We start from the raw sequence: 25,292 nt of genomic DNA, 5'->3' as shown, positions 1-25,292 counted from the left end.
CAGGAAATATAAGGTACTATAGGGTACTATCAGGTATTATCAGGAACTATAAGGTACTATCTGGTACTGTGAGGTATTATCAGGAACTATAGGGTACAATCAGGTAGTATCAGTTACTATCTGATACTATCAGGTACTTCCAGGCACTATAACTTACTATATATACTGGCTTTAAATCTAGTTGGTATCATCGGAAAGATAATCAGTGGTATCACACATCACTACGTGTCAGGTCTTTGGGAGTCCCAAGCAGAATTTCACAAGGGCCCCTCCAACCAGCATGGTGGTCCTTTTATCATGTAATAAAGAAATACTGTAACCCAGTTCACCTTGTTCTGTTTGAGCTTCAGCAAAATCAAACAAATGGACACAACTCAGAGCTTAGTGCATTGACCTTTATTACTGATGTATAATATCCGCATGTTTCCCCTCAGAAGCCTCCCACATGAGGGCTGTGAGACTACGGAGACCACGGAGGAGATAAGTTCACTTCCTTCTCGTTCATGGTTCTCATTATCTATCCAACATTTTCACCTTTATTTGTTTCTGTCTTTACTTCCAGCGACCGCCCACCTTCCCTTTGCCATGGCCTTTTTTACTGAAGACACAACGGAGGAAGCAGGTAAGTACGCAAGTAGTTAGCATTGTGACAAATACATAAAATACATGTTGGCTTTATTTAAAGAGAGGTACTTACAATTTCTGAGCATGTTGGATTCTGTTCAGTAGCACAATGATCTGCAGGAAGGAAGAGACATCAGTAAGCATCATGTTGGTAATACTTTATACAAAGTTTTACATGTGTCCAAGAAAATGTTGGTTCTTTTGGCCTTAAGAACATAAAAATTCTCGCTTTTCGGATGGAAAAGGCTTTACTTTTCATTGACATGTGCTACTTTCAACCGGACTTGTACATACTCATTGAGCTTATTTATTTTTTCACATACATGTTATTTATTTATTTTTTCTAAAGGGCTGCGCGCTAGTTAGCATTGTGGCCTCACAGCAAGAAGGTCGCTGGTTCGATCCTCAGCTGGGGCGAGACTCGGACAGAGGTCTTTCTGTGTGGAGTTTGCATGTTCTCCCTGTGTATGCGTGGGTTCTCTCTGAGTTCTCCGGCTCCTTCCCACCGTCCAAAGACATGCATGTTAGGTTAACTGGTTACTCTACAGGAGTGAGCGTGAGTGGTTGTTTGTCTGTGTGGCCCAGTGATGGACTGGCGAGCTGTTCAGGGTGTACTCCGCCCAGGGCTGGATTAAAGTGCACAGGCCCCCAGGCCCAGTGTGTTACAGGGGCCCCATTCCACACGATAACATTGTAAACATTGTGAATGATACACTGTGAAACGACATTTCTAACATCTCTCAGTCAGTCGTACCAGTAGCATTACACTAAACACTGTGGTGTAACTATCTGGCTTTTTGTGTACATTTTGTTTCATGTCCTAACTGCTGGTGTATCCCCTATGTGGGGGCCCACATGAGCCCCAATGGGTGTGGGCCTCTGGACCCATGCCCATAATGCCCATTGGATAATCCGACCTTGGGCACCTCTCGCCCAGAGACTGCTGGGATAGGCTCCAGTTTCCCTGCTACCCTTCATTGGACTAATCAGTTAGGAGACTGAATGAATGAATGGATGTTTTTTCTAAAGGACTGCATGATAATTAGTACCGTGGCCTCACAGCAAGAAGGTCGCTGGTTCGAGCCTCGGGTCGGGGAGCTTTGAACAGTGGCTTTCTGTATGGAGTTTGCATGTTTTCCTTGTGTATGTGTGGGTTCTCTCCAGGTGTTCTGGCTTCCACTATGCTGATCGAACACTAAATTGTAAGCGTGAGCATGGATGGTTGTTTGTGTCTCTGTGTGGCGACCTGTCCAGGGTGTTCCTACCTCTCGCCCAGTGATTACTGGGATAGACTCCAGTTTCCCCATGACCCATAAATGGACTAAACGGTTCAATGAATGGATTTTCTGTCTATTCAATGTCACTTTATTTCAGCCAGTATTGTCTTCGCTTGAAGCAGATGGTCTGCAGCAGCAGAAAGACCAGACCTGGTGCCACTCCTGTCAGCTAAGAACAGGAATCTGAGGCTAAGAGCGCAGTGTAGCATCTTCTGATGGAAACTTCCAGCAGGATGATGCACCATGTCACAAAGCTCACATCATCTCCGCCACGACGATGAGTTCACTGTCCTCCAACGGCCTCCACAGTCACCAGATCTCAGTCCAGTGGTGGAACGGGAGATTCTCATCATGATGTGTAGCAACTGTGTTTTGTTAATGCATGAAAACTTTATGCTGTAGCCACCATTATAACCAGTTAAAGGGGCCGAATATTTGCGTTGTTTTACAAGAGTGAACCAAGGAGAGCTCTCTGATCCATGATACGATGGACGGATATCATGTCAGAAGAATAGCAGGTTCATTAAAAAGCTGCTTTAGATTTATAACACACACTAACACACACATACACACATACATGCTGTTTTGCAGACTACTACATAGTCATACTACATACTACATCAGTGTCAGGACGCCCTGCCGTGCATGTTTTATCGGTAACCCTACTTTAACACACCTGAATAAAGTAAAGGAATCTATAACAGGCTGCAAAGAACCTGATGAGAAGGTTCAGTCGTAAGACTCAGGTGTTTTACAGGAGGAACATGTATAAAACATGCAGGGCGGGGGGGTCCTGAGGACCTGGGTTGGGAAACACTGATCTACAGTCTGAAGAGCTGGTTGCGACATTTGGATGAGAATCTCTGCAAGCTGATGCGGTTAAAGACCGACCACTGCTCCTCCCCAACAGTTTAGCCAATCGTTCAAAGTGACTGTCTCACCTATAAAATGTTTCTACACTCTTCCCTCACTTCTGCGAGAACTTTGTACCAACCAACGTACCAGCTTGACTGTGAATCTTCGATAAATCTTGGATAGTTTTAGGAAGGCAGTCCAGCCTGTTTTTGCCACACCAGACAGTTTCCAACAGCGCGTTTCATCTCTGACGCTGAGAATGACGGGCAAAGGGGGTCCAGCCCGATCCCTGGGTCTGGTAAAGTGACCGGTACTTAGGGAAACTTTGTCATTATTTACCTCGTATTTCTGGTGTTTCATTTGCTCCATGAAGTCGAATTTATCCGATTCCAGCTGGTAGATCCAGTTCCACATCTCCTGGGCCCGTTTTCTAAGAAACACAGAGAGTTCAGAACAAAACTGAATTTAAAACAAGATTGCGTTTAGATATAACAGCTTTAAGAGGCATTTGGTTAACATGCTGGTAAAATATTAACTTTGCTAAACATGAGAAAGTATCAGGCTTTAACAGGCTGAGTTGGGTCGATTAAAGCTGCTCTGAGCTGCAGCCTGTTTGGTTTAGTTGCCCATGAAGCTTAAGTTTCTTTTCCCTGTTAATCGTCGATGTGAAGCCCAGAGATCCCACCATTATTTCACTGTGCTTTGATGTGTTTATTACAGGAGGAACTTTTAATTCATTCATCACCTTTTCTGTAACGTTAACAAGACTTAATACATGAGGAACAAAAAACAAGCTTGTTCTCTGCAGCCGATGTCGCTACAATCCTCATTAAATAGCATTAGGACTGAAAGCAATGACTGTATAAAGAGGTGGACAACGTCAACTTCAATTCAGTTCAACTTTATTTATATAGCTTCAAATCACGGTAATGCCATCTTAAGACGTTTAACAGACAGAAAAAAAGATCATAATGAAAGCCAATTCATAACAGCCTCTATAAGGAGACCAAGAGATTGAGTTGAGTCCAACTCAATCTCCCATCCTGAGCAAGCACACTGGCGACAGTGGGAAGGAAAAAACTCCCTTTTAACAGGAAGGAAACCTCCGGCAGAACCCGGCTCAGGACAGGCAGCCATCTGCCTCTGCTGTGTGGGGGGAAGAGGACATGTCAACATATGCAGACGTTTTTAAGGGTTATATCAACTAAATGCTTCAAAATAGTTTTGGATCAATCAGACTTTGATCCAAAAAAAAAAAAAGCAAAAAATACATGATGCAGGAAGCGGAGTTTGTTTATTTCTGGTCAACGTAAGTTCGTCATGTCCAACCACTGTCCAATCAGAGCCCTTCCCAATCCACTGAACTAAAGCTGAATTAAGTGCAGGAGAATAAATGTGTTTACCATGTAAAACTTCACTCAGAATGAATGTTTCCATTTAAACCTCAAGGAGAAGATTTTAATTTCAAATTTTTGATTCCAAATTAAAAAACATCATGTAACCGTAGCCACTGAGATTTGCCCATTTTAACGCATCCCTCCCTCCCCCCAACCCCACCCCAGCTGGACCATCAATATGGAGTTTAAAGACACAATATGTAACATTTTGACCTTAAAACTACACGTCCCGGACTTCTTAGATGACACAGTGGCATGTACTATGTGCGTTTCTTTAGCCGCTGCTGCTCAGCAGCGTCTCGAGGCTGAGAAATTGACTTTACACTGTTTTGAACACACAGTGTCGCTGATTCAGCAAAGAAACACAAGAAGATTAAAAAAGACAAAACAAGAATCGTAAGATCATCTCATGCTGGCTGGAGAGAGCTAACAGGTCAAAAAAAGATCCATAAATGAAATAAACCTGGAGTTGTGTCATCACACCTGTCTGCAGCACACCCTGACCCACCTGAGACCATCCTCTCTCATGTTTTCAGTGCCGAGAGGCTGCCGTCTATCAGCTAGAGTCTTCTTCTTGATCTCCTTGCCAGTCATCCGTTTCCCCTTCCTCGACTCGGCCTGGAACACATCACACAGTCCAGTCACCGTCTGAACCCCCCCTCTGTCTAACTCGTCATCACCTCCGCAGTCAGCAGCTACTTTTTGACCTTGGCCAAGAATCCTCCAAAGTTTGCTCCCATGTTAGACAGCACTTTCTTTTTCTTGGCATCATCATCGGCCTTCTTCTTGGCTTCTTCTTCCTCTTTCCTGTGGCGTTCCTCCTGTCAGAAAGGATTCAGATAGGGTCATGCCGTTGTATACATGTGGGAGGCAGATTCATCTACACACTTGAAAGACCTTTAACATGATTCTGCAAATAAACCACATCGAGACATTCAAAGTTTTAAAGTTCAGTTAGTTTTCAGGTGTGATTGTTTTTAAATTGGCCAAAATACAAACCAGTATGTCATGAGTTCCATTCCCTCTGTTGAACTGTCCTGTAGTTACTGCTGTACTGCAGTAACTACTGTACCATAGTAACTACTGTACTGTAGTAGCTGCCCCCCCCCCCCGTAGCACCAGCTTCCAGTTTGACCTCAGGACCATAGACTGTATATAACAGATGGGCGTCGCCTCAGCTATGTAGCCATTAGAAAATCGGAAGCTAACTGGAAAAAAGACTTCAGTTCGCTAGGGAGAATAAAGACTGGACTCTGGAGCTGGAAGGTCACATGGTCTGCTGAGTCCAGATGGATCCAGTTCCAGTTCATGCCATTGCCTACTGTACAAGCCTGTGGGGGCAGTCTGTGATCTGGTGTTGCTGCAGCTGGTCAGGTCCAGGTTCAGGTCTAGATTCAGGTCCAAGTTAAGGACACATTCAACAACTTTAAGGACACATTCACATCAGCTTTTTTGGTTCAAATCCGAGTCCGTTTGCTTGGAAAGTTGTTTCGTTTGGGGAAATGTGAACGCACCAAACGAATTCTGATTCGGACCAAAGAAGCAGACTCGGCCCGCCTACAAACACAGGTCTTGGTCCGTTTCAAGTGGACCAGATGCAGGAAGCAGACGTACATAGTAATGGCGTTAAGGATCCTCTGCCTCGTCCGGTGTTCATACTGCGTCCATTGTTGCAGTGTATTTCTGCAGAATACTCACATAAAACACAATAAAAACCCAAAACAGCTGGCTGGTTTGACCAAAGTGTGGCGTGAACACGATCTCAGTTCACTACAACTGAGATGAGTCCCCAACTGGACCGAGTCTAGCGGACTATGCTGATGTGGATGCATCGTTAATAGTCATGTTGTATCAGCGTTTTGTTTAATAAAAATAAACACAGATCTGCTTTAACAAGAAACGAGAAAGAAGGAAAGAGAGCTACAGATAATTAAGGAGAGAAATAAACTGCTGTAAGGAGAGCAAGTGGAAAACTGATGAGTTAGCGACATTGGCTAACAATTGCAAACTATGTTTTCACAGTGCAGCTAAGTTTGTGGTACAAGAATGAACATTAAAAGTATATTAAAACAAGTTATTAGTTAGATCACAGTTACTGGAAGTCAGAGATGATGTAAATGCACCCTAAGTGTCTGAAGAACGAGGTCAGCTGACTACCTGAATGAGCAGGCTGATGTTATTCTGATATTAGAAGGTGTAAAGTGTAAATGTTATTGTCGTTATTAACGAATTAATATTTAATTAAAATGAATTGCATTACCATATATGATCATGTATATGTAGTACAGTTGTGTGTTTGTTACCGCGATCCTGTTCTGTCTGTCCTTCTCCTTCTCTGCTCTAACCCTCTGGATCTCGGCTCGCTCTGAACGACGGCGCTCCTGGAAAACAGCATTTTCCATTAATCTTCTTCACGTTTGGCTTTTAACGAGATATAAAAGCCAGCTCACAATTCGTTCCTTCAGGTAAATAAGCTCTTCTTCATCCTTCTTCCGTTGCTCGAAGTGTACGTCGATCAGCGTGTGCAGCTCCAGCAGGTCCTTCTCCATTCGCTTTCTGTGGATGTCCTGGTGGAGAAAAGTGTTTTTATTCGTTACATATCAGACAAAAGTCAACACTTTGAGACAAAAGGTTTCTGCTAAAAACCATTTCACATGATCATAAATGGCAATAAAGATCCAGTTTTTCCATCTACAGCGTTTGTATCTAAACCTTTTCATCAGATTGCTGAGCATTTTCTGTTACTGTGAATTAGTATTTTTATACTTAAAATGATTCAGTCTTTTAGAACAACTACAGCCTGGATTGTATGTAGAACAGCAATAATTATCATTAGTTTTTAACACAATTTGTTTACAAAATGCTATTGTTTTTTTACGAATCCCACACCCCTACCGCTACCTGGCCTGGCTCGCCAGACTGGAGTTCCTCTGTATATTCAACACAGAGCGACTCAGTCGGGAGTCCTGCCCCTTCACGGAGATTCGCACTCTGATTGGTCGATCTGAGGAGACTCTTGCCTTGCGTCACTACTTATTCTTCATAACATTCAAGATAGCGCACGGATGTAGCGGGAGTTTGTTTCTTTTTGCCATAAATGCTGTTTTAAATGACCAATAATATCTCAAATCCTTACGACTCAGGTCATGTCTTCTGTACTACACGCCATGTTTATTTTCTGCTGTTGCGTTCGTTCTACTGAATACTTCCGGACATTGTAGGCTGCTGCTTTACGGACGTCATTTTTCTGATTTATTTACTTTGCACTTGTTTGTCCCGCCCTAGAAATCAGTTGATGCGAGTGAGTCCTCAGACTCGACGCTGGTACAGCGAGAGAGTCTGGCTTGTCAGGCTAACCGCTAGTAGTTAACATCCAGTAGCTAACCGCCAGTAGCTAACCGCCAGTAGCTAACCGCTACCACCACTGCCTCCCAAATAAATTAAAAAAAAAAAAAAACAGAAAAAGACTAAGACAATTTTCATAAAACATATTTCAATGAGAATTTTCAAATTTTTACTACTGAGCTAATGATAATTAAAATGACAGGTTGTTTTTTTGTTTTAAAAGGAAAAAAGATCAATAAAATCCATTAAAATGCAATGTGTGTTTGAAATATAAAAAAAAGTCATAAAATCTGTTGCACTAATAGAAAAAAATGAAAAAGAGAGGTTTGCTTGTCCACAATTCAATCTTAACATAAAAAGTGCATTTATTTATGACATAATAAATCTGGTATAAAAAATGTTTTTCTAATAGTTTTCAATGTGATATTTTTTGTCCTTCAGATCAAATAAGCATGTTTTAATGTAGCTTAACCAGTTTCGGCAAATTAAATGCACTAACATGAAAAATATAAAATTAATTAAAAAATTTGTCTTTAAAATTTTAGCTGTACTTAATCAATACAGTTGAAATAGCATGAAAAGGAAACTTTAAATGGCACAAAGTGTCCCCAGGATATTAACATGTTTCTAAAGTATCTAAAGCCTCAGATCAGCTGAAACACTCAGTTTATTTACATCCAGGTTAAAGACACAACTTAAACAGTTTTTAATTTAAAAGTTTGAATCTTTTTTTTTTTTAGACTTGAAAGTTTTTAACTTGATCCTTTGAATAGTTTTTAATCTAACACCCTTTCTTCTTGATTTTAATTCCTTATTCGAAAGTTTTAATGTCTCCATAAATGACTTTGAATCACCCTGGTGTTGACATGTGCTGCACAAATAAACACGCCTTGTCTAAAGCCTGAAAAGCAGAACTCAGTGTACGTTTCAGCCTGTTTTATATAAAACTCAGATCACATCTGTTCAGGACAATAATCCTCCAAGAACAAACCTATTCAGACTGTGGTGGATCTGGTATGTGTTGTGTTTTTATTCCACAGCTGTGGTTCTGAGTAATTTGTGATACAACTGAAAGACCACTGATGGATGCGGACAACACAGCTGTCTTTGCTCTTAACTTACATCAAAATCCACTCTCTCTCCCTCTGGGATTTTTGGAGGAGCAAGTTGGGGCACCATGGGTCTGGGAAAAAGAAAAGAAAAAAGATTATGTATAAGGGAGTAATATTAGATAATCTGGACTAAAACATACAACACCTACTTTGGCTTCGGACGCTCCTCCTCTGTGGAGAAAGGAGGCAAAGATTAGCAGAAAACAATCAGAAGTTCTAAACTATGTAGAAAGACTGGGTGTGTTTTAGTAAACTATTCAATAAAAATCATATTACTAAAAGCATAACATGCAAAGTACTCAAATAAAACCTAACAAGAACTATTTTTAGGCTATTAGTTGTGACGGAGCCAAAGTGTGAAGACATCCATGTCCAGGACAGCAAACCTTCCTTCAACTTGTGCTGCTTCTCCTAAAGTAGTTTTCTAAAAGTGTAAAATGTGTGAAAATAAGTTTGTGTACTTTGAAATGTAAAGAAAAAAGAATTCAATTATTTCCAAATGTAATTAAGTCATATTTGATATATAAAGAAACACAAAAACAGCATTTCAGATGCTGAAACTTGAGACTTTGTACTATTTCATGAAAAAATATGAGCAAATTTTAGTCTGATGGCAGCAACACATCTGTAAAACATGGCAAAGATAAACAACAACTACTCAGAAATTTGCCAGCTAATTAGGTGAACTGGCGACAGCTCAGTGACTTGACTATAAAAGAAGCATCTCAGATGTAAAGATGGACAGAAGTTCACCAATCTGAGACAAACTGCATCTCAAATTGCAGAAATGTTAGAAAGAATATTCATCTATGTAAATTTGGAAGACTTTGACGAGCTCACTATCTGCAGTGTATGATGTCATAGGAGATTCAGAGAATCGGGAGGAATCACTGTATGTCAGGGGCAGGGCTGAATGTGGAAACTGGATGCCTGTGATCTTGGAGACCTCAAGTAGCACTAAATGTAAGCAGAGAAGGTTATTTGCTGAAATCACTCCGTGTATTTTTTTTTTCCTTCCTGCAGGTGCTCCTCATGATTGTTGTCTTCTCTTATGAAGTCACATTTTCTGTTTTTTTGTAGAGTAGCTATTTTATCTGGGTTTCTGTACAGTTGTTGTGGTTTGTTTGTATTTTTGTATCCTATTCCTTCTCCTTGCTCTCCTTCTTTTGTCCTCACTGTCGTGTCCAGCATTATTATTTAAATTCAGCAATAAGCACATTTAAAAAATATAAAATCAGGAGGAGGCTTATAGTGATGAAAGTAATAATAAAGTAATAGTTTCATTTTGACAGGAAGCATTTTGATATCACTCATCTCTACCACGAACACATCCATTCGTTCTCTGACACCTTGGAGTCAATCACCAGAATACTAATCATCTCCACCTGCAACCTGTTGAGCACCAACTCCACTCCAACTCCTCCTCGCTCGTTCATGGATAGACGGACTTACTGTCCTCCTTCATCTGGCTCTGACTCCTGGCTTTCCCTCCGGATTTCCAGCATTAACTTGTGTTTTATGGGATTATAACCATCTTTATTATCTTAAAATAAAGACCTGCTAATCTCCTTGAGGTCCTTCAGAACAAATCGTCTCCTCACTTCGCAGAAGAAGAGGCGATGCTACACAACGCTAAACTTCAACAGATGTGTTGTTGCCACCAGATTCACAATGAGCTCATATTCTCCATAAAGGTTAAATTTCTCAGTTTCAGAATTTAATTTATATTTTTTTTACGTTCAACTGGGAATAAAATATGGGTTAATAAGATTTGTAAATACCTGCACTATTTCTTATTTTACATCATGTACACAACTTGTTTGGAATTTGGGTTGTAATATGAAATTATTTTACATTGTTTTGGTGTTAAGAGTTTAATCTGGTGAGATTTATAGGACCAGATTTAATGTGTTAGATAATTAATTTGGGGAATGTGGTATTGGGCTTGAGTAAAAAAGTAACAGATATTTCTGTATTAGGGGAACCACACCTCCACCATTTCTCACCTTCCTCCTGGGCATCTTGATCTGACGGACCAGCCACGTAAAAACATAGTGAATGATGCAAGGATGGTAACAAAATAGCGCATGAAATGACACAGATATCATTAATTATGGGTAAAATGTGAACATGGGAAAGGCATAGAGCAGGTAAAATAATTATAAATGTGAAATGAGAGTGTAGAAAGCAGGTCAGACAGATAAAGATGTGAAGATAAGCAGGAAATTAAATAAAAACAGAAAAAGCGGGAAACGATGGCTTAGCATGACAAGAAGAAGCACCAAGTTAAGATCTCATTCAACAGAAGCATAACGTTGAAAGAAATAGCTCAACATTTTAGAACATACATTTATCAGCTTTATTTAGCAAAATAAATACCTGCAGTGCTTATATGGTAAACTCTCACGCTAACAGCTTTAGAAGCGCTGGAAGCTAGCTAGCTATTTCCACCATTTGATAAGCTAAGCTAACAGGATGCTAACTAAAATTTTCACTGCAGGAACATAAAGCTGAGAATATACTTGCTTTTAATTATGAGTAAACGTGTATAACATGGCTGCTTTGTGTTTTTTGGGTTTGTTTGAGATGTCATTTTTGTACATTTTCAGGAATTAATGCGACATGTGAGTGAAAAGTAGATGCAGCTCGAACATTTTGGCTACAGTTGTGCTCATATGTCTTCATCCCCTTTCATTAAAGAAAAGGCTGAATTTACAACAAACACTCAAATAACTGGAGACTTAAAAAAGAAACAATAGCTAGAAATCTGCAAAAATATAAATTTAGTAATATAAGACGCTGTTTTTTCATTTAATTGAGTTGAAGAAAGAAAACAAACAAACAAACAAATTGGTCCTGGACAAATGAGAGACTTTTCTGTTGAACAGTGGGACAAAATACCTGTCAACAGGTGCAGAAGTCTGACTGAGAGGAACAGAAAACACCTGACTGGAGCGGAAACATTAAAGGATCGTTCAACTAAATATTAGTTTATGTAGTGATGTAATATGTAATAAATTATCTTATTTCTTTGCTTTTTAAAAAAATATTTCTATTGAACCAGAATTAGAAAATAATGCAATGATTTTCATAAAATTTTAATTTATTATTACTTTAGTCAATTTCAGCTTATTTTACAGGCAGCTGTTTTTTTCCTTCTTTAATGAAAGGGTGTGAATAAATATGAGCACAACTGTAGGTAGCATGGTTGACAACTGTAAAAATCAGTTTCTGAGGCAGGACACGACATGCTTGGTTCTGGAGCCTTGTGACACCAGAACCCTGCTAAAATCCTCTGCTATCGCCATGTTTATCGTTTTGTTTACACAACACTATCCAATCTGACTTCTCTAATGCCCCTGGTGGAATAATCCCGTCGTACACAAGCAAGTGAACAATTACAACCACGATGGGGCTGTTTATGAAGTCTCACTGAGATTTTATCATACTATACGCTCTTATCACCAGGATGCTTCCAGGGTCCTACATCCTAAACTATTAATGTAAAAGACAAATGTCCCAAAATGTTGGAGTTTTGCTTCATGCCCTTCATTCCCTTTGTGTAGAGACACCGTGAGAATATCGTTTCCTTATCTGGTGCACATCTGGTACAAATGCACCTGACCATTCATCTTCTTTTAACTGTTATAGGGACTAATAGGGCATGGGTGAGGGTGGTTGTGTGTGGGTGAAAGGGGACTATGGGTGTATGTGTGTTTTATTGATTTTGATGTAAATTGTTTTATGATATAAAGCTCTTTGTATTGTTTTTAAGTATGAAAAGTGCTATACAAATAAAGCTTGATTTGATTTGAATTGTACACTATTCATGAGCTATAAAGGGAAATGTCATTTTATGAAACATTCAGTAAACATTCATTATTACAAACTGCACAAAAGAATATTTTTGTGCAGCTACATTAAACCTATATTTTAAACATTGTTTGGGGTATAAATATTCACATAAGATGCAGTTAAACCTTAAGAAGTTGGGCCAAACATCCATAGCCGAAGCTTTTAACAAGCATTACTAAGACTGAGTTTTGATGTACCAACGCAAAGTGAATAAGGCATCTGAGCAGTCTTTTTAAACACATTTTTAAGTAACTTGCAACCAAAAAATGGCAGAATATTGATCCTGTCGATTGGCGTCTCACTCAGGACTACGGTGGGAGAATTATAACATTTCTGTGTGATGCACCATGAATGTTGGAATAAACAGTGATTGCAGTTGTAGAAAGAAATACAACAATGCAGAACAGTTAAAGGCACAATTAGTTTTAAACCAGAAGCTGATAACAATGTGATATTTTTACAGCCTGTTCTGTCATCATTTGTGTAATCTTTAGAGAGCAGGGTGTTGTTACAGTTGTGCTCATATTTATTCACACGCTTTCATTAAAGAAGGAAAAAAAAACTGTAAAATGAGCTGAAATTGACTAAAGTAATAATAAATAAAAATGTTATGAAAATCATTACATTATTTTCTAATTCTGGTTCAAGAGAAATATTTTTTTAAAAAGCAAAGAAATAAGATAATTTATTAGATATGACATCAGTCATAAACTAATATTTAGTTAAACAATCCTTTAATGTTTCCGCTCCAGTCAGGTGTTTTCTGTTCCTCTCAGTCAGACTTCTGCACCTGTTGACAGGTATTTTGTCCCACTGTTCAACAGAAAAGTGCTCTAATTTGTCCAGGACCAATTTGTTTGTTTGTTTTTTTTCTTTCTTCAACTCAGTTAAATGAAAAAAACAGAGTCTTATATTACTAAATTATATTTTTGCAAATTTCTAGCTATTGTTTCTTTTTTAAGTCTCCAGTTATTTGAGTGATTGTTGTAAATTCAGTCTTTTCTTTAATGAAATGGGAGGAAGACATATGAGCACAGCTGTATATCTGGTTCCACTTTGGATATAAAAAATATTTACACTGTGACAACATTTATACTGACAGAGTCTGCTACTTTGATCAGTTCGTTTGGCACATTCACATTTCCCCAAACAAAGCGGACTTTCCGTGGAAACACACTTGGATTGGAAAAAAGAAAGGCTGATGTGAACGTGCCCTAAAAGCCTGGACGTCGCCTTCATAGACGTATGTTTTCAATCGTAATCCTCTCCCTACATTTTAAGTCACTGGATTTATTATCCTGCACGTTGCATTTTAAAAACAGTCTTCATGCGTTTCTGTTTTGAGTCATTGCACCTTTAATACAGAGGTTTCACGATGAGGTAATGGAAAAGAAGCAAAGTGCATGATGATGCAGCTGTATGACATGATTTCATCCCCACAGGTGTTAAAGTTTGACTTGTGATGAATTAAAAAAGGATTCAGATGTGGTTTGATGTCTTTATTTTCTTCCCTTGAGGATACGACTGTTAAAGATCTTTAACTTACCTTGATATTCCTGCTGCTCTGATGGGCCGTTTCAGCACGTCGGGAAGCAGGATAAAAGATAGTTGATACATGAGTACATGAGACAGAACTCAGTTATGAAAGAGAGAGACGATGAACAACTTCCAGGTTTTTTTGAGAGCATCTCAAACAACAAAGAACATTTTAACATACTTTCAACATAAACAATGAAAATGTTTTTAGCTCTACCTCCTCCATCTTCCTCTGCCTGCTCAGCCTCCTGCTCTTCCTCCTCCTGCTGCTCAGGCTCAGGCTCGGCCTCCTGCTCCTCCTCAACTTCATGCAGGAAAACCAGTCACATACACGTGTTGCTGCCGCTCATCCAACATGACAGAATGAATGGATGAACGTACCTTCTACCTGCTCCCTGATGATGCAAAGGAACAGACATGTCTACTGTCAGAAACCATCACAGTTCATGGACTTATACTGGAATGATTAGTGGTATGACAGATATGATGTGATTCATTTATTCCACTTACTCGTATTCTTCTTCTACATCTGACATAGCTGCAATAAAAGACAAAAATATCAGTCACAAGAAGACAAAAGTCAAATTACTACCTGATTATTGTCTTGTTCTTCCTGATTTCTCAGCAGGATAACACATGTAAGCAATAGATACAAACAGTCATATAAAATGCTTTTTTTGTTCAAGTGTAAAAATATGTGTTCCTGACTTGTTCTGGTGCTGCATTGACAGCTTATAAATGTTTCAGCCGGTCTCAGAACGCACCAACACAAGAAACGTGACGATGTTGGGTCCTAAAAGCTAAAACTAAAGTTTTAAAATTCATTTAAAAATCTACTGGCAACTAGTGAATAAAAAGCTGACACTGGCTTGATGTGCGATTGTCGGTATTGCTCCGGTGTTCTGCACAGAAAACCATTAACAATAATTCATACAAGAAGAGATAAAAGCATAAATAATCATCTCTAGTTGAGATAACATTATCATGTCGTCAGCAGAGATGATTGCTACTGATTTGCTGCTGTTTTGTTTTGTTTTGATTTTTGTGAATATTTGCCATAAAAAGGCCATTTGGAATCGCACATAACTACTTGGAAGCAATCTAAATGTGTTTTTTATAACTGTACCAGTATGAAGAGAAGTAGTGATTAAAAAGAGAAGTTAGGAAAACCTGAAGGGGGTTTAAAGTCGGTCTTGAATGACCAAACAAGGACAGAAACAAGGTCCTGTGGCCAACTGGTGACTGGTGCCACCAACCACCATCTACCAGTTCCAGTCTGTTCTCTGCAATCGAAGCGGCAGATCAGGTTGTGAGAACTGCTTTGGGGTGAGCAAGATTATTCTGTATATGTGGGACTGGTGGGTTGGATAAAACCCAACCTGCACACTGCTACTGTGTACCCTAACAAGTCTGGGTCTGCATAGGAAGGGTTGGCACACAATGTGCCAACAAGCGGATAACAAAATGACTTGACTGTTTCAACTGCTCTTTCGTATTTACTTCACTATGTATATACCCCATTGGTTTCACTTGGTTTCACTGTCAGATAGCACTGAGCCATATATATATATATATATATATATATATATATATATATATATATATATATATATATATATATATATATATATATATATATACATACATATATATATGTATGTATATACATAGTGAAGTAAATACGAAAGAGCAGTTGAAACAGTCAAGTCATTTTGTTATCCGCTTGTTCCAGTCAAGGGTCATGGGGAAGCTGGAGTCTATCCCAGCAATCACTGGGTGAGAGGGGGTACGCCTATATATGTATCATCGACCCCTATGACGACAACAAACCTGGGCATAAATGTTCCCTTGCCCGGACGTGGGTTACCAGAGCCCCCTCTGGAGCCAGGCCTGGAGGTGGGGTACAAGAGCGAACGTCTGGTGGCCGGGCCTTCGCCCATGGGGCCCGGTTGGGCTCAGCCCGAAAGGGTTTCATGGGCCCCACTTCCCGTGGGCTCACCATCTGCGGGAGGAGCCGTAGGGGTTGGGTGCATTGTGAGCTGGGCGGCAGCAAGGGGTGGGGACCCTGGCGGTCCGATCCCTGGCTGCAGAAGCTGGCTCTGGGGACGTGGAATTTCACCTCTCTGGTGGGGAAGGAGCCTGAGCTTGTGCGCGAGGTTGAGCGGTTCCGGCTTGGACTCACCTCGATGCATGGCTTGGGCTCTGGAACCAGTACCCTCGAGAGGGGCTGGACTTTCTTCCACTCTGGAGTTGCTCATGGGGACAGTCGCCGAGCAGGTGTGGGCATTCTCATCTGCCCCCAGCTTGGTGCCTGCACGTTGGGGTTTATTGCAGTGGATGGGTAGTTTCCCTCCGCCTCCGGGTGGGGGGACGGGTCATGACTGTTGTCTGTGCTTATGCGCCGAACAGCAGTTCAGAGTACCCACCCTTTCTGGAGTCCTTGGGGGGAGTGCTGGAGAGTGCTCCTTCTGGGGACCCCATTGTTCTGCTGTGGGACTTCAATGCTCACGTGGGCAATGACAGTGAGACCTAAGTGCCCGTCATGGATTGTCCATAACGAACACCATGTTCCAACATAAGAGTGTCCATATGTACACCTGGCATCAGGATTCCCTGGGCCGCAGTTGGATGATCGATTTTGTAGTCGTATTGTCGGACCTGCGGTCACATGCCTTGGACACTCGGGTGAAGAGAGGGGCAGAGCTGTCAACTGATCACCACGTGGTGGTGAGTTGGCTCAGATGGTGGGTGAGGAAGCCGGTCAGATCTGGCAGGCCCAAACATGTTGTGAGGGTCTGCTGCGAACGTCTGGCTGAGTCCCCTGTCAGAGTGAGCTTCAACTCCCACCTTCAGCAGAGCTTCGAACATGTCCCGGGTGAGGCGGGGGATATTGAGTCCGAATGGGCTGTGTTCCGTGCCTCTATTGCTGAGGCGGCCAGTCGGAACTGTGGCTGTAAGGTCGTTGGTGCCTGTCGTGGCGGTAATCCCAAGACTCGTTGGTGGACACCAGCAGTGAGGGATGCCGTCAAGCTGAAGAAGGGGTCCTATCGGGCCTTTTTGGCCTGTGGGACTCCGGAGGCAGCTGATGGGTACAGACAGGCTAAGTGGCATGGGGCTTCGGCTGTCGCCAAGGCAAAAACTCGGGCATGGGAGGAGTTCAGCGAGGCCATGGAGAAAAACTTCCGGATGGCTTCGAGGAGATTCTGGTCCACCATCCGCGGCTCAGGAGGGGGAAGCAGTGCTCCATCAACACTGTATACAGTGGAGGTGGAGAGCTGCTGACCTCAACTTGGGACGTTGTGGGTCGGTGGAGGGAATACTTCGAAGACCTCCTCAATCCTACCAACACGTCTTCTGATGAGGAAGCAAAGCTGGGGGACTCAGGGGTGGACTCTCCTATCTCTGGGGCTGAAGTCGCTGAGGTGGTCAAAAAGCTCCTTGGCGGCAAGGCCCCGGGGGTGGACGAGATCCGCCCGGAGTTCCTTAAGACTCTGGATGCTATGGGGCTGTCCTGGCTTACACGCCTCTGCAGCATCGCGTGGACATCGGGGGCAGTGCCGCTGGATTGACAGACCGGGGTGGTGGTCCCCCTTTTTAAGAAGGGGGACCGGAGGGTGTGTTCCAATTACAGGGGAATCACACTCCTCAGCCTCCCTGGTAAGGTCTATTCAGGGGTCCTGGAGAGGAGGGTCTGCCGGATAGTCGAATCCCGGATTGAGGAGGAGCAGTGCGGTTTTTGTCCTGGTTGCGGAACAGTGGACCAGCTCTATACCCTCTTTGGGGTCCTGGAGGGGGCATGGGAGTTTGCCCAACCAGTCTACATGTGCTTTGTGGACCTGGAGAAGGCAATCGACCGTGTCCCCCAGGGGCTCCTGTGGGGGTACTCCGGGAGTATAGGGTACCGGACCCCTTTGTGCGAGCTGTCCGGTCCCTGTACGACAGGTGTCAGAGCTTGGTCCGCATTGCCGGTGGTAAGTCGGATTCGTTTCCGGTGAGGGTTGGACTCCGCCAAGGCTGCCCTTTATCACCGATTCTGTTCATAACTTATATGGACAGAATTTCTAGGCGCAGCCGAGGTGTTGATGGGATCTGGCTTGGTGGCCACAGGATTGGGTCCCTGCTTTTTGCAGATGACGTGGTCCTGTTGGCTTCATCTGGTCGTGATCTCCAGCTCTCACTTGAGCGATTCGCTGCCGAGTGTGAAGTGGCCGGGATGAGAATCAGCACCTCCAAATCTGAGACCATGGTCCTCAGCCGGAATAGGGTGGATTGCCTTCTCCGGGTCGGGAGTGAGGTCCTGCCTCAAGTGGAGGAGTTTAAATATCTCAGGGTCTTGTTCACGAGTGAGGGAAGGATGGAGCGTGAGATGGACAGATGGATCGGTGCGGCCTCTGCAGTAATGCGGACTCTGCGCCGGTCTGTCGTGGTGAAGAAGGAGCTGAGCCAGAAGGCGAAGCTCTCGATTAACCAGTCAATCTACGTTCCTACCCTCACCTATGGTCATGAGCTGTGGGTCATGACCGAAAGAATGAGATCTCGTATACAGGCGGCTGAAATGAGTTTCCTCCGCAGGGTGGCCGGGCTCTCCCTCAGAGATAGGGTGAGGAGCTCGCTCATCCGGGAGGGGCTCAGAGTAGAGCCGCTGCTCCTCCGCATCGAGAGGAACCAGTTAAGGTGGCTCGCGCATCTGGTCAGGATGCCTCCTGGACGCCTCCCTGGTGAGGTGTTCCAGGCACGTCCCTCTGGGAGGAGACCCCGGGGAAAACCCAGGACATGCTGGAGGAATTATATCTCTCGGCTGGCCTGGGAACACCTCGGGATCCCCCCCGCAGAGTTGGCAAATGTGGCTGGGGAGAGGGAAGTCAGGGCTTTCCTGCTTAGGCTGCTGCCCCCGCGACCCGACCCTGGATAAAAGCGGCATGAAGACGAGACGAGATATATATGTTTATATCTATATATATATATATATATATATATATATATATATATATATATATACATATATATATGTATATATATATATATATATATATATATATATAGAGAGAGAGAGAGAGAGAGAGAGAAAGAGAGAAAGAGAGAAATAGAGACTATCTGATCCAAAAGGTCCTACGGCTTTGGGAACCTTCTGGTGGGGTTACAATCTTACTGGTTTGAGCCAAAAGGGTGACACTTGACACTTCAATCCATTGATTGGTTAAAGATCACTTATTGTGAAACGCTATGATAAGAACAAAGCAATAACATCTCCGTGTTTAATATACCATGGATTTTTTAAGCCACATGACAAAAGAAAACATCTGGATATCCACCATTTACCTCCTTTTGTTCTGTGTCACCTTCTTTTTACATCACGCTATGATGTAGCGGACTCATCTATCACTATTTGGTTTATTTCCTGTCTACCAGGCAATGGCATGGTTGGCTGCGGATGGAATATGGTTTACCAAACCGAACCGTCTCGTACCAATCCAAACCCATTGGTGAGAAGAGGCTCAAAATAACAGCAGTAAAAGAGGATCAATTATCACAAGCATCACCTGATAAAGTGATCAGAAGATACTTGACCCATAAACATATGTAAGGAGATGTTGCATTCAATACTGTTGGTCACTAGGGCAATGTGCTGACTGGGCGACCATCTTGGTACACTGCTGCTCGAACGTTTATGAGGAACAAGGTGCCTCGATTGTTTAAATGATCAACAAATTCTTCTATTTTCAACTTATTCTTGAAACTTTATTAAACTGAAGGCTAAATACAGTATTTTTAAATACTATATATCCCACATGGATAAATTTACTTGCAGAGGAATAAACATTTTCTTGTAAAATTATAACGATATTCTACGTCTATGATTCAGGCAATATGCCAGCCTTTCATTTTTTTACAACCCAGCAAGCCTAAAACTTAGCAAGAAAATCAGCTTTGCTTTTTTATTTTATTGACCTGAAATGGCTGAGTGCAGCCTCAAACTTTCCAACACAATAACATTAAAGTAGGAAATGAAACACAGGGTTTGTATATAGACGGAAAAATACACCAACCAGCACTTATACTAGGTCTGAAGACATGACTGAGGGCTGCAGGTCCAAACAATCTCATTATATCCTTCTGAGTTGCCTTTATCTTTAATGTCCGAATTTCTACTGGAACTGAACAAAGCTGTCATAGAAATAAAAGTAAAGTCCAGTAACAGTACACTGAATATATCAGGCTTGAAGGCACGAGTGGGTCGTAATCACCAAACCACAGGTGGCCATATTTCCTACCCTCCTGTGATTAATCGCTTCGGTGATGGAGAAACACAGAGATGCTTCTGGCTATAAATTGTCCAACTGAGCTGCCATTGTTCTGACATTAAACCTCGTCCAGACAGACATGCCCCCGTGGCTGTGTGCTGCTGACACCTTCCTGGCTGTGGATGAGGGTGGGCGGGGGGTCAGACTGACTGAGTGTCAACAGGTGAGAATGTGACACAGGGGTCAAACACATAGAGACCGCGGAGTAGATTAAGTTTCTCTCACTTTCTAGTGTCCCTTGTCATCCTCGCCACCTTCGTCCTGACACTGACTTGCTGCATTCTGGGAGGTCTGGGTGGTCTTGGGCTGATTCTTATAGAAAGTGTGCAGATGAACACCTTAAGATTTAGAGTTTAAACTTAATACCTCCATCTTAACATCTGATTTACAGCTTTACATGTTAGCAGATCAACTGGTTCAAAACTGACAAGCTTGTTTCAGCTTGGCTCGGTCAACTTCTCATTACACATTCCTACTCTTATACAGCAGTACTTGTATGTTTGTTAGTTCTGTCGTTCCTTTTAGCCTTCAGGCAGGGTCTTTAGTAGGTTCATGACTGTGAAATTGTGTTTGTTTTGCCCCTGCCTGCTCTTGTGCCAAATGTAATGCCAGATCTATCAGCATAGCATCTCATAGCTTTCAACAGTACATCATTAAGTCTAAAATCTTCCATTTAAGGCTGCTCAGTTTCTCTTTGTGTATACAGGGCGACAGATGTCTGTGAAGAAATGATGCAGCCTTCATTGGTTGTAAACCAACTGTGCATGACTGTCTTTTCTCACTAAACATACAACGCTAGCTCAATCTCACCAGATTGTTCTAGATATAAATGTTTGCTCTCAGAGACAATACACTATCCAGGCTTCCCCTGATGGGAACACCAAGTTAAATAACAAGAAAAGCCTAAAACTTGGAAAGGCTGACTTCAACCATACACTTTGATTCAAATCTACATATATACCTTTACCTTCCATAAGTAGCAATTAGTGGGTGGGACAAAAATAAAAATGTAAGCAATTTCCAAAGCATCCATGATATAATTACTTTTTTACGGACTGAATTCATATGTATATTTAACAATCCATCCTTAGACTGGGTCGACAAAACCAATGTTAAGATGTTGAACTGTTTACACTTGAGATTCTAAAAGTGCTGAAAAAGGTCAACAAACTCAAGCAGTCTGATGACAATCTATGAACTTTTTAAAAATGCTTTTCCTTGTTTGCTTTTGTATTGACTTAAGCTGCATGCTTTCACAATATCACGCTACAATAATGGACATTTTATTTAAGAAATTACACAGAATTATCACCATGACTTGCAAAAAACAGGGAAGAATTCATTCTGAATTTCAGTTTGTTAAAGTGTCGGAAACATGACTCCCAATATTTTCTAATGTCCACTTTTTACCACAGCAGCTAAGACGTGATCAGTACTGTGGTAAATAATAGTTCTTCAGTAATTTGCCAATTAGACAATTAGTAATTGTCACATTTCTGCTTTACTGGCTCTTCAAGTTCACTGTATGGACATGGAAATGGTTTAAATGTCAACCGGAGAGAAATAATAAAAGTTTGTTGTGTCTTTTGACTCTATGAATAAAGGCATCAAGGATAGTGTGATGGGGCAGTGCAGAGAAATGGCAGATGGATGAATGAGAAGTGCACATTTCAACACCTCTCTAGGACAGTTGGAAGCATCCCACTTGTAGCTAAATGAAGGGAGGGAGGAGGGGTGAGAAAAAACTGGGGATTTGGGAGAAGAGTCATATTCCAGTGGGCAACAGGCGACGGCATTAGCCGTCAAGGACAAGTGTGTGTTTGTGTGTGTCAGGAGATCAGGAAAATGGGTGTGCCAAAACGGGCCATTAGTGTTGAATGGAGGCTACTGTGTGCTATTATTGGGTTCAAGAGAAAAGAAAAAGGGCTTAGCAGAATCAATTTAAAAAATAATCCACCTGTAATAGAACACGACAGGCCGGCTGCTAAACAAAAGCCAACAAGTGATTTTAAGCTAGCTCAAGTCTTGACCAGACCTGGATTTAGGTTGTGTGAGGTCTTTTGAGTAAGATCAAAAACCTTTCAAAGGCAATGTGGATGAACTACACTCATCCAAATCTGCTTATTCAAAAAGTATTCAAGAGCTTAAAAAGTAACTCCATATTTCTCCCACTGCTAAAGTTAGCTAGTTTGACTGTTAGCTTTCACAAGGGTATAAACTCATTAGTAATGAGGGTCTAATTTGTTTTCACACCTTTGACAGCAGTAAAGTACGAACTACGAGCTATGTGGTATTTTTAATGCTGCCTCCTATTAAAATCTCAGTATATCAGACTTCAGGACGTAGCTTAGCATGTGTTTCTGACTGGAAACCTTTAAGGAGACATTTATCTTACTATTAAGGGGAACCTCTGAACCCTGTAAAGTTCACCCTAATACCTTAATACTGTATATCTTTGCTTTTATTTAATAAAATAGTAGGTTCTACCAGTTTGTAATGTTAACTGTGCTAGCTTTATTTTACACCACTCTGTAAAGGAAGTGCTGAAACTAGTATGGATGTAGGTTTACACAGTTCTTTTACAAGTAAAAAGTTAGATGTGAGTCAACCAATAAACCAACTAAATGATATGTTTAAGAAATGTATTACTTGTTAAATCAAACCATCACATTAAGCCAATTGATGTGTTAGCCATGTTAGCTTGCCATTTCATCAGTTCAAGGCAAGACTGAAACAAAGCTAGAGTATGAAAGTAAATGGTAACATGTTTAGCTTAGTGAACACTCCTTCATTTCATTCCCGTCAACCACTAAACCAACTAAAAAACATGCTAAAGGAAGATATTTTACTCAAGTTAACACATAAAGTCAAGCATTAGGCTAACTAGCTTGGAGTTTCATTAGGCAAGGCAAGATTAAAAGCAAACTGTGAATGTAGGTGTTCATTCTAAGAAAAGAGTAGTAACATCTCATTCAATCACTGAAAGAACTTAAATAATATGCTAAAAAAAAGTATTAACTTTCTCAAATAATAAAATTAAGTCAGTTAAGTTGTTAGTCTTGCCATCTTGGTGTTTAATAAAGTAAAGGCAGGACTGAAACAAAACTAGAGCATGGATGAGGTTTTACATTGCTTGTTTCCAAGCAAAAAGTGATGCAAATCAACCACTTAAACGTCTTAAAAATACATCTAAGAAATGAATTATTGGTTTAGTTTAACTTAGCATTAAGGCAATTTTTACTTTGTTTAAGCACTTATGATTGGACCTGCAATGATTTCAGCTGTGGCTACATACAGTTAAAGTCAAAGTCATCACCAAAAAACAATCTCAGATAGTCAAGAAAATGGCAATTGGTCAATATTAGCCACTGATAAATTTGCCAACACTCAAATCTGGGTAATAACTTTCTTTTCATATATATTGAGGATTTCGTAATGTTATTACAAATCAGGTTGCTGTTCAGAAGAAGTTAAACTGTTGTCATCTTTGTTGCAAAATCCCATTTTAATAATTTCCTTTTAAACTATATTTAATTTCCATTGTTATCCCACAAGAACAAAACTTAAAAGACAGACATACCTGTTTTTAAATGAGTGGTATCAGAAGACAAAGGAGACAGACAAAGAGACATACAGAGTGGCTATTGTACAAAGACAAGGGCAGTTTTATACCCAGAGGTGGAGGGGCATTGTGTGTATAAGTATAACTTACTGAATGACTATGTGTGCATGCATGCTGTGGAATTACTGTGAGTCTGAGCATACAATACAAGAATAACTGCAAGTCTTTGCACATATGTGCAGATGTGTGTGTGTGTTGGTGTGTGTTCAGGGCTGGGGGCCACAGGCGGATTAAGTTGAGGCAGAAAGACGAGCACCTCACAGGATTAGGGAGAACAGAGGGATGACCTCACTGGACAAATGGAGGGGTGCCACTAGGCAGGTGGGAGGGGGGCGGGGGGGAGTAAAAATAAAGAGGGTGGGTGTGATGGGTGGGGTGAGGGAATCTGGCAGCAATGACATGAAAGGAGGAAGATGCTTTATATGATGACACAATCTGTATTTTCTTTTACCCATTTCAGCAGCCCATCTCTGTTCTGTGCTGGTTTTGTGCTGCATTCAAGCTAGGAATTCTAACTTAAAATGATGCTACAGCATGTCAAAATTAAGCAGCAACCTCGGGTGGTTAAAACTGAAGCCTGAGCGTAAGTGCCAAAAACTTTGTTTCCCAGCGTTCTTTTAAGAAATCAAGCTAATATGTTTATTTCCATAAATCCATAAACAAATCAGCCTTTTACCACATGAAAAAATAGATTTAGTATAAGAGGACTAATGGCTTAGCATCATATGGAAAATGTTTTGTTTTCAGAGGTTTTGAGGTCTTTTACAGGTCTTTCTACGTCACAGAACAACGGATGTTTTCATAAAGACAATAAAAAGAACAATAAAAAACAATAAAAAAAAGTATTTTTTTTAAACTTCTAAAGCAGTAAAGACATGATATTTGTAACAAGTTGCATCCATCTCACCTGCCACTTCGAAGGAAATCAAAGGTGTTCCCAGATCAGCCATGCTGGATAAGCATAGGCATCCTGACACCTCCTCGTGCTGGTCACCAGTCTGATCCCAGTCCTCTACGACAAAGCTGATTCCACACACGTTCAGGTTGAGGTTGAGGTCTGGATTCTGTAGGAGCTCCAGGATGATCCTGGCTGTGTTGTCATGTTGGAGGATGGTGTTTGGTCCCAGATTCTGGTGATAAGGTATCATCTCAAGCTCCAGAATCTCATTCCAACATTTCCGCCTGCCAGGTTCCAGTCATACATCTGTTTCTGACGCATCCAATGATGATTTTAGGGGGGAAGAACATAAATATCTCTATATCTATGAATCTATTGTTAATTGCAATTTTTTGTCATAATAATATATTTTTTCATCTTCTGGAAGGTTTTATTCCTATAAATCTGTGTATTCTGAATTAAATTCTGA

At 41.2% G+C, this 25,292-nt stretch overlaps 1 protein-coding gene across 2 annotated transcripts; it reads right to left on the bottom strand.

The window, feature by feature from the left end:
* Nucleotides 1-420: 420 nt before the first annotated feature.
* On the bottom strand, nt 421-14,303 carry tnnt1 (troponin T type 1 (skeletal, slow)). Of its 2 annotated transcripts, XM_079252288.1 has the most exons (12): nt 14,219-14,303; nt 14,012-14,029; nt 10,617-10,637; nt 8,760-8,781; nt 8,621-8,681; nt 6,604-6,720; nt 6,457-6,534; nt 4,861-4,974; nt 4,662-4,771; nt 3,096-3,186; nt 698-738; nt 421-598 (listed from the first exon to the last, which is right to left on the bottom strand). In XM_079252288.1, exons 5-12 carry the CDS (start codon nt 8,675-8,677, stop codon nt 553-555), a joined length of 654 nt encoding a protein of 217 aa, XP_079108414.1. In that variant the 5' UTR covers nt 8,678-8,681; nt 8,760-8,781; nt 10,617-10,637; nt 14,012-14,029; nt 14,219-14,303; the 3' UTR covers nt 421-552. The 2 variants fall into 2 exon arrangements, with proteins under 2 accessions (XP_079108414.1, XP_079108413.1); XM_079252287.1 differs by lacking the exon at nt 10,617-10,637.
* Between the last annotated feature and the right edge of the window lie 10,989 nt (nt 14,304-25,292).

Source organism: Telmatherina bonti (genome assembly GCF_933228915.1).
Source record: "Telmatherina bonti genome assembly, chromosome: 14".
Lineage (NCBI taxonomy): Eukaryota > Metazoa > Chordata > Actinopteri > Atheriniformes > Telmatherinidae > Telmatherina > Telmatherina bonti.
This window is presented reverse-complemented; position numbering and strand designations above follow the sequence as displayed.